Source organism: Hibiscus syriacus, unplaced genomic scaffold (assembly GCF_006381635.1).
Source record: "Hibiscus syriacus cultivar Baekdansim isolate YM2019G1 unplaced genomic scaffold, ASM638163v2 tig00012523_pilon, whole genome shotgun sequence".
NCBI classification, from domain to species: domain Eukaryota; kingdom Viridiplantae; phylum Streptophyta; class Magnoliopsida; order Malvales; family Malvaceae; genus Hibiscus; species Hibiscus syriacus.
In genome coordinates, this window is record NW_024062285.1 from 257,567 (window position 1) to 267,777 (window position 10,211).

Below are 10,211 nucleotides of genomic sequence, written 5' to 3' on the forward strand. Positions count from 1 at the left end.
CTTTTATTTTTTTTAATTTAATGTTAAGTTTTTAATATGATACTAAAATGAAACAAAAATTAAATATTAGATATAATTTTTTAAAAAATAAAAATTTAAATATTAAAACATATCAAAATTAATAATTTAGATACTAAATGTGTAATTTACCTATTACTTTGTTACAATGAAAATGCCAATAGCTTTCAAGAAATAAAAACGAATTAGAAAATAACAAACCTCGCTGCCATACTGTGTTCACGTGAAATCTCTCTCTGGCAACTGGTGGGTCATTCCTCACGAATTTGTCTGCCATGAAGAGACTAGAATCTTTGACCGGACAATGCCGGTCTTTTTTGGGGACTATGGCCTTCGGCTTCATCTCATAGACTCACTATATTATGGGTTTGAATACTAACAGTTGCTAACATTATGACGTTTATCGTCAAATAATTAAAAAATATTTACAATAAATACTATTTTATAAGCACCTGAATAACTTAATAAAAAGAAAACCTCATTGGTCTTCCCATTTTATTGAATGTCCAAATTCTTTTCTATAGGTACATAGATCCCAACTATCGAGACGGCGGTTACATCGACTATATTCCGACTATCATTATCGAAGACGAGAAATATATGTGGGCTGCAACAACACATTATTATAAATGGTTACAATGCTACATCTCCCGCTATCAGTATCAAAGACAAGAACCTCATACCCAAGAAGGGGGGGGGGGAGAACTATGCATGAGTTTATCATGTTACATTCCCTGATAAACATTACACCGATGATAATAGAACAAATAATTATGTATGTCAACAATCTCCGAAACTCAGTCGTAATACTGATGTCGATACACCAGATTCTCGCTTGGTAGTATTAAACAGATTAAAAAATACAAACCCTTATTAATAGTTGCCGACGTAGGGCGAGCTGCTGGACCTCAGCTTGCTCCGTATTCCAACAATTCCCACCTGAAGGGACGGAAAACGTACAGAACTTCGGGACAGCTCTTAAATAGTAGAGCAACACAGACGCATACTGCTGCGACTGCTACCATGGAGAGCATTGCAGGCCTGTACACTAATGACCTGTTGGCTATTCCATATCCATGTGCCAGCTTTTGATCGCAAAGATTGCATTGTCGCTTCATGGATCTCAGTTCAAGCTTCCCAATCTCAAAGCTGGAGGTTGACTCGTTATTTTGCTTTTGGTTCGTGCTACAGTCGGAGATGGCACTTGGGATATCAACAACCACATGCCCAGAAGTTGGTCTCTTATTCATTTTCTTCTGTACCAGGCGGACGTAAGAGTAGTGGCCACGCAAGCGAGCATAATCTTCAGGTGTAGAGCCGGTGCTGTCTCGAGCACTCTTCCAAGCATCAATGCCAACCTAAATGGAAAATATACAGTTGTTTTTCAAAAGAAATTCAACACCCAAAAAGAGAAAAGAATATAACAGTATTCAGATTTAACACTTTTAGTCTTAACTTCTAGTGCACATAACTCAGAATATGATAAAACAAAAATCATGAGAACAGCAAGAACTCTATAATTCTCTTCCAGGTATGCTTAGAAATAAATAATAACGGAGTACCTTTCCAGGATCATCGATCAAAGCGTCAAGCAAATCCTCAGAACCATCTTTACCCGCTGCAATGTGAAGAGGAGTCAAACCTCCAGGGCCTATGGCATCAGGTCTAAACAAGAAGCTTTCTTGAACACCATCAGCTACCGTTTCATTTTCAAATACTAATCGATCTGAAGCCTTCTCAGGAACAAATCTTAAAAGAAGCTCCACTAGAGATCTACAATTCTTCCTAACAGCTCTATGAAGAAGACCCATCTCCGTTAGTGCCAGGTTGAGGGAAGGATGCTCCCCTGAACTGACTGTTCCATCAAGAAGAATATTTAAGAGCTTTTTCACTACAGCACACCATTCATGGTCCATAGAGAACTCCATAAGCCACTTGAAGCGCCTTAGAGGAAAGAGTTCGGGGTTAGGATCCAAGTGGCCCAATCTAGACTTCAATTGATTTCTATGAAGAAGCCAACCAACTTCATGAATGAAATCCATGGCTTGATTTTTGGCTTCCATTTTTCCAGTTCTGCCAATATCTGCATCGGCGTCGGTGATCTCCAATACATTCTCAAGCATTCGAATCTCGGAACAAACATCATCCTCGGCAACTATGAAAGGGAAGAAGCTACTATTAAGACCATGGTCTTCAATCTGGAGAAGTTGAAGGAGATGTCAGGTGCCCACTTCAGTTAAGGAAAGGCTTATTAAAAGTAAATTATATAATATGCATCTTAATCACATGCATGTAAGGGAAGAAAAGAAACAAAGATATTACAGTAGAATTTATTTATTTCCAACTCATCTAAAATTAGATGAGTTGAACAATTTATTACAAATAGTAATCATCCTGGGAACATCCTCTTCCCTCCCTTGTCCCCAAAATAAGATGGAGTTCCATGTAAGGAATTACAACAATAGACCTTATCTACAATACATATTGTAATCTCTAACCCCCCATTGGAGAAACTTTACTAAAATTCGCATATAACTGGTGTCAAAGATATCAGCAAGGAAGGGAGGACGACAAGATCGACTATAAAAAGAAAAGGCTACCTCAATGAATCCTCTTCCAATCACATTAGGGATAGAGCAAGAAAAGGTAACACACTCAAGATCATCTTGGTCCTTGAAATCATCGTTGTCATCCATCAAGTCATTAGTAGCTTCCTGTATCAGATACTTCCCTTCTACTGCACAGAGCAACCTGGGAAAGGAAATCCAAGAATGTAAAAGGCTCTGAAGCAACCGTACAATGCCAGTAGGCCCAGTACAAAACAAACAATGCAGTAAACTAGATTTAATTGTAAATACACTCCTGATCAAATAAAGCCATTGAGTATGACAAGAGAAACACAGACTGCACGAAAAGAGTAAAGAGTACCTTGTGGCTGACCGAGACAGATTGATACCTTTAACCGAAAATTGAGCTCTCTCAGTTGCAGATATTGCAATTGGTTTGACACTCACGATTTTACTATAATGATTGCTTTTGAGAGGTAAATATGTATCTACGATGACCTGACCTGCAACACAAAAATAAGTTGGTTCATATTCAATCCTGCATGCAAAAGTTCTTTTGCTTGTTTGTCTGGTCATACCAATTAAATAAATATCGATGAAGAAAAAATAAAGACCAAACCAACCATTATGAATAAATGCTATTTGATCAAACACCCTTATACAAATCCATCCAGTCCTCCAGAAAGTGTCATCTGAATAATGCAGAAGGCGACTCAAACTGAGGCTTAGATCACAGCAAAGCTGACAAAAGATTTAGAGGAATAAAATTATGAAGAAATTAATAGAATTGAAGCAAAGATAAAAATCCCTAGTTTCAAGAAAACAAAGCTTACTTCATCCCATGCAGCCTCAGTTTGACGAAGGTAAATTGTCAGAACAATGCAGCCAGGCCTTATATAGCTCTCAATGTCAGTGGGACTATGTGATAGCCAATCAAGAATCTGAAGTTCAAACAATTTACATAAGCATATTTTCTGAGGAAGCAAACCCCAAAGTACAGTTACATTCAAATACTTAAAAAGTACCTGTGCTCGCAAGACAATAGGAAAATCATTTGGTTCCTTCCCAAATAATTTAAACACAATCCTGTCTGTACGACTCTGTTGCGGTCAAAGTCAAAAAGAAATCATCAGAAGCTAAAGTTTAATAACATAGTTAATGACAGTGTATATATATATTAATAGACAGTGGTGGATCATAAAAAGAAACATATTACTTTACGTAGATGAAATTGCTTGTCATGACATAAGATAAACTCCCTGCCTATGTTATATTTATCCTACACTTTCTAGAACTCTTGAAGGAACCAGTCAAGATTAGCATAATCGTGCTTTTCTGTGCATGGTTCCTAGATGAGGTTATAACCTGACTTATTCCTCAATGAGGTCGTAACCTGACTTATAATCATGCAAAACTTGTGTCACAATTTGAACTTTCTTCACATGTTCAACCCACCTAACAAATATCCTATACCTCTTAGAAAAATGTTCATGGAATTTTAATCAAGAAACGTCATGCAATCATGCAAACCATGCAACATAGACATACCTGAGCATCACCGGTGGAACTAGAAGGTGATTGTGCAGATGCTGAATCTGAATTCCTACTGGTCTGGGGTGGACTTGATTGATGAGAGTCCTGTTGGACCCATGAAGGGTAATCAAGGGAGCTAGTCCCTGCAGTCACAGGTGCAAGTGACCTCTCTATGCCATCTGCGCCATCATCTGAGTCGATGTATATGTCATTCAAATCAAAATTATTTATCTTGACTGCTCCAGCTGTGTTGCCTGGCACTTCGGCACCTTTAGTACCACAAGACTGTATTCCATTATGCGGGATTTCTGATTCAGGTCCAGTTATCTGGTGCTTAAAAGGCCAAGGAGGGCATTGGCCATTCGAAAATAAAGCCGAAACAGCTTCCAAATCATGAAGTTCTGGCAAAAGCCCAGATACGTTTCTCCCCCCTTGTTCACCAGTAAGGTTTGCAAGGCTCCTAAGAAGATGAGATAGCAAATCCTGATCTGTCGTCTGGTCAGATCTATTAGCTGTATGTTAAGAAAAACAGAATCATTCACCAGTGTATTGCAAAAGCAAACACCAAATATTACAGGAAAATATATGAACCATGTTACACAATCATACCAGCTATTTTAACTTCTAAATTCATCTAAAATCCATATTTCATCGAAAGCCCATGATAAACATCATCAGAATTTCTTTTCATATTGCTCGTTCAAACATAGCCTTTAATTCGAATTAGGTCCCCCAAGAAAATCGGGGAAACTGATTGTGAAATATGAAAAAAATGAAACTAAAAAAGCTACAGAGCCCCATTGTTGACAGGAAAAATGAATTGTTATGACAAAACAATCAAGTTATACTCACAATGCATGTTAGAAAGTATCTTCAAAAGACTTAACAACAGATAACCACTAGTCTGCTCATCATTCAGTGATTTGCTATTGGCAACAGTCTCGGGATTTGTTTTCCTCCTCCTTTTATTGTGGCCAGCCAAACGTCTGCGACAGCTTCTCTTACCTTCATCAAACTCTTGAAGGACATGAAACCTAAAAACCAAACATATCAGCTTGTCCTTTTTATCAGAATTTCTACATGTTAAATTAGCCTCTCTCTTTCATGTCAGGAAAGTGTTGCAAGTTTCAGATGCTAACCTACTGCATTGTTGACAAAATCGCTGCATGACATTTCCAACCAGTGCCTTACTAGCTTTGGAATGCATCTCACAAACCTTATGCCGTCTATGATAATCCTTGGCCTGGCTCAGATCAGCACCACAGTCCTTAACCTGACAAACTGCGCGATTTCCAGAACCTCCGCTCAACTTAGTCTTCTTCCCACTAGCTCCGTCCCAAGCTCTCATCTCACTTTGACTGATTGGATAACCGTGACCACCTTGGGAACCGAGCTTTAAAGTAAGGCCACCTGCTTCTCCATTGGCACCGTCATCTTCCACCACAATAACCCTCCTTTTCTTTTCCAATTCCCTTTTCCCTTTATCAGTTTCAGGATTCATTTCTTCAGAGCATGACGATGAACCATTCGACGAATTTCCAGGAATCCCAGAACCGAGTGGGAAAAACTGCCTTCCCATGCCGTCAGCAGACACTTGATTTATGGAGCTAGCAATGAAAAGGTCACCATCCCATTTCCAATCGTTCAAATCCCACTCCACTGTCCTTTTCCCAACCGCACGCAAATCTACCGGATTCATTCCATAAAATGAACGAGCTTCAGTTGCAAGTCTAGCCTCCATTTTCCAAACCCAGATACACAACAAGATCCGAACCCAGTAATTCAATCTAAAAATATAATTTTACAACAAAAACCCAGAACTTTAACCCTGTTCCAGCTACAGATCGGAGCTCTAAAACCCCCCAAAATAGACAAATTATACAATTAATTACAACTAATCAGCTTCAGCTCTTCCCCAAAAGTCCAAAAACAGTACACAGGCACATCCAAGATTCCAATTAAGAGCAACCACATACCAAATTAACTTATGAGGGGGGGGGAACAGAAGAAGCCCACTTCTCAATTCCCCAAATCTAAAACACCGAGCCTCTTTTTTTCTATTTCCAATCCCCCCGAAAATTAAATTGAAAAACAACAAACTAAAATCTAATCAAACAAGCAGAAGGAATCAAAAGGTCAAAAGGATAACAAACTTAAAAAAGGTAACTCGCTGAGAAGAGTAGGGAAAGTGGAGACGGAAAGTGAACGCAAGTCTTTAAGACAAGTTGCCCTTGCGCAAGGTTTTCTCTGATGATGAAAGGGAACGTGTTCGTTTGCTTGTTGGTTTTCTCGGGAAAGCGTTTCTGGGTGGTGATTTGGTGCGTTGTGGAACACACAAAATGGGCAAAAAATCATAAATTTACAAATTCACTTTTTTTTATCAATTGATTAATTAATTTAAATTAGATACTATAAAAATAAAGATAATTCTTTCAATTCAGTTGCTTCATTTTTAATCGATACGATTCAAATTTCTAATCTTAAGATCTAGTTATTTAAAGATCTAATGTCTTATCTTATTAGATTAATCGATTTTCGATAAATTTACAAACTCACTTGTTTTTTTTTCTTGGGAAAAAATGGATTAAAATAAATTTAACGTTAAAAGGAAATGCGCTTTTGTTTTTACTTATTCCGATTCCGTTTGGTGGGCATACTTGCACGCGCCGTGTCTCACTCCCTTTGCTAAGGTTAGGGTTGAGCAACGAAATCGAGAAAATCGAAAAATCGACACGAATCGAGTAAAACGGTTTGGTTCGATTCGGTTTGGCTTTAAACGGTTCGGTTTAAAGGCTTTATTTTTTTATTCGGTTTGGTTCGGGTTTTCCATATGGAACCCATTTGTTCCATATTGAACCGAATAGGCAATTTTTGTAAAAAAAATTATAGTTTCAAGTGATTTTTTTATTGAAAAACCGATAAATTAAACCGAACCGAAAAACCCGAACCGTTAAAAAAACCAAACCGAACCGAAAAAACCGATTTCGATTTTTTCGGTTTTTTAACTATTCGATTTCGGTTTCGGTTTAAATATTGAAAACCCGTTTATTTCAGTTCGGTTCAATTTTTAGTAAAAAATCAAACCGAACCGAACTGAATACACCCCTAACTAAGGTAATTGTAAGGAGTATTCCAATAAATATTTTTCTAATATTTAAATTACATTTTTAATACATGTTAATATCAATGATATTATTATTTTAGAATTTTAATTAAAGATAAAAAGGAATAAGAGATTTTCGTATTTCTTATTTCTCAAATTATTTTTTTCTCAATATTGACACCCTAATTCAAAAAATAAATTCAATATAATCGTTTGACCAACATTTTTTATCATTTGACCATTATGGTGTTGACATGATAGTTCACGGTGTTGATGTGACAATCCATGATACTGGCGTCTAGTTTGAGTTACCAATTTAGCTCACCTGACATGTTATCTATTACCGTAGATTACAACGTCAACACTATAACGGTTAAACGAAGAAAAATATTGGTTAAAGAACCACATTGAACTTATTTTCTGAGTTGAAATATCACATTAAGAGAAAAAATAATACGATGACTATATTAATTTTTTTTTCAAAAGTACATAGACATATAATGTCTTTTTGCCTAATTTAAATATTAACATTGTGTCTCGTTTGAATTCGATGAAAATTCCGACTTTTTTTATAAAATTATTTTTTTCATAATTCAAAATCAAATTATATTATTCTTCATTTAAAAAGTAAAATCAAGTGAAACTAAATCAAAATTTAAATTTAAAATGAAAAATACTCTACTCAATTTTCCTTGAATTAGAAATAATGATATAACAAAAGTAACACAGTCACAATATGAAAAACCCAAAGAGGTGAAAATAAAATTAAAATATTCCCTAAATTATATACTTCATATTTTAAAAAAAATAACAATCAATAATTTTTTCTCTATTTAAAATAATTTGATAATTTATTTCGTAAATTATTATGAATACATCCATAAATTGTCTTAAAAAAGATCTAACTATACAAGATTGTTGACATTTTCTGATCAGATACATTCAACATGAAGCACCAAACTATTGTAACTATAGACAATATTATACCATAAATGTAAACGAACAATCATGTCATATCCCTGCATGTATGGTACTAGAATTCGATATCTATAAAATAAAAAAAAATTAATCAAATTAATCACTGAGATTAATTAATTCATGTAATGTAATTGTACTTTATATATATAAAAGAATAATTACTAAGATATAATGTAAAGAGTTAAATAATGCTATTTTATATTCTAATTTTTTTAAATGATATAATGAATTAATTATTAGTGGGCACAAAAATGATATAATGATATAATATTAATGGAGGTTATAATCACTTTCAGGGGTCAAAAAGGTGTGGGTTGGAATGTTTGTGCTTCATCGATCGACGGATACAACAGTCGATGGCTGGCGAGCCGGGCCGTTAAATTTTTAATGGCTAGCACTAAAATAAAACAAAAACTAAACATTAAGTATGATTTTTAAAAAAATTAAAAGTTTAGGTACTATAACAGAAAAAAAATTGATAGTTTATATACTAAACATATAATTTACCTTTATTTTAATTGAATTGAATTAATAATTAAATCATCTATTAGATATAATTTTCACGTTGTGCACAAACCAAACGATCTTAATGGTTAAAAAGATAATTATTATACTTAAAGGTTTAATGTTTGGGCATCGATGATTGTAGGATATTCGAGTGTTCATTGTCAAATGATTAAAAGTTTTTAGAACATATATTACCACTTATAATAACCTTAAATTAATAAAAAAAAATCACATAACGTGGAATCAGGATTATTTCTTCCATCCAAGTTGATTTTATTTTTATTTAGAATAATTATAAATATGTTTTGTAAAAGAAATACAAATATTGAAGATTTAATTATCTATTTGAGTAAAAGGGGAGTTAAAGAGGGAAAAATATGGTGTCTTAAAATTAGGATGACAACGGGTCGGGTTTTTTGGTTAATTTGATCTTATCCAGATCAAAGATTTTATATATTACATTCGATCTGACTCAATCCAAAAATATATATTCTCTATTTGTCTCCGATCTGACCTGATTTTTTAGATTATTGTAAGGTATGGCTCATAAATATACCGGTAAAGAGGACAGGGGATGAAGCGGAGTGAGCGAAGCGAACGCAGCGAACATCAACTGTCCTTACAAAGAAAGTCTCGTAGAGGGGGTTACGATTATGTGGGTTGGAGGTGCGGGGCCTACGCCCCCGCGGTATGGTACAAGGTTAATTTTGTAATTATGTATCAGAGTTTTCTATTATAAATAGAGATGTAACATAAACCTATGAGAATTGAATAAAATTTTCTAGCGCCGCCTAGGCACCGAGGACGTAAGCACATTGCCGAACCTCGTTAAAATTATTGTGTTCTTTCGTTTACTTTGCCCAATTAATAAACAATAAATTCGACCGACCCAATATAAATTAAAGATTTAATTAAAATAATAATAAGATTTTAAAGAAAATTATATTATTATCTCCATATCGGGTAAGAGTTTTTTCACCCTCTATTTGAACCCAACACGACCCAAACTCATTTTTTTAGATCCAACCCTATCAAATCAAATTGAATCAGAGTAAAATTATTGTCCCTACTTAAAATGGGTTGTAGGCAGGTACAAGAGCCCACGAATGAAAGCAAATCTCATGCCAATTCTTCTACAGCCTGTCCAAGTTGTTATGTCTGTACTCGTTTTAATAACCCAATTGATCACTTGATCACACCATTTGCCAAATTTTAGTTAAATCCTCAACTTTTTTTTAAATAATTTTTAATTTAAAATTTCAAAATTTTAAATAAATGTTAAAGTATACAAATGGTCATGCGATTATAGGATGCTGCTTTATTAGGTCCTCAGACTATTAAAAGTTATAAAATGGTTCTCCAACTACACAATATTACTTTGTTAAGTCCATCGACTATTAAAAGTTATAAACTGATAACATGACTATTCATTTATTTCAAACTCATTATTTTTTGTTAAAAAAATGACAATAATATGAGTTTAATGTAAATATATAGACTGAGAT

The 10,211-nt window shown here is 34.7% G+C and overlaps 1 protein-coding gene across 1 annotated transcript; it reads right to left on the reverse strand.

Moving 5' to 3' along the window:
* Positions 1–617: 617 nt before the first annotated feature.
* Positions 618–6,253, reverse strand: LOC120205562 (squamosa promoter-binding-like protein 1). The gene is made up of 10 exons (XM_039205413.1): positions 5,258–6,253; positions 4,971–5,152; positions 4,134–4,630; positions 3,611–3,685; positions 3,419–3,526; positions 3,209–3,326; positions 2,947–3,088; positions 2,619–2,769; positions 1,581–2,216; positions 618–1,376 (listed from the first exon to the last, which is right to left on the reverse strand). Exons 1-10 carry the CDS (start codon positions 5,857–5,859, stop codon positions 927–929), a joined length of 2,961 nt encoding a protein of 986 aa, XP_039061344.1. The 5' UTR covers positions 5,860–6,253; the 3' UTR covers positions 618–926.
* Between the last annotated feature and the right edge of the window lie 3,958 nt (positions 6,254–10,211).

Excerpts from the sequence above, each read along its gene's own strand:
- LOC120205562 (XM_039205413.1), bottom strand. The coding sequence starts at position 5,859 with ATGGAGGCTAGACTTGCAACTGAAGCTCGTTCATTTTATGGAATGAAT. Across the intron at positions 3,686-4,133 it reads GTTCCACCGGTGATGCTCAG|AGTCGTACAGACAGGATTGT; the intron begins GTATGTCTATGT and ends TGACCGCAACAG. Across the intron at positions 2,770-2,946 it reads CTGTCTCGGTCAGCCACAAG|GTTGCTCTGTGCAGTAGAAG; the intron begins GTACTCTTTACT and ends TTCCTTTCCCAG.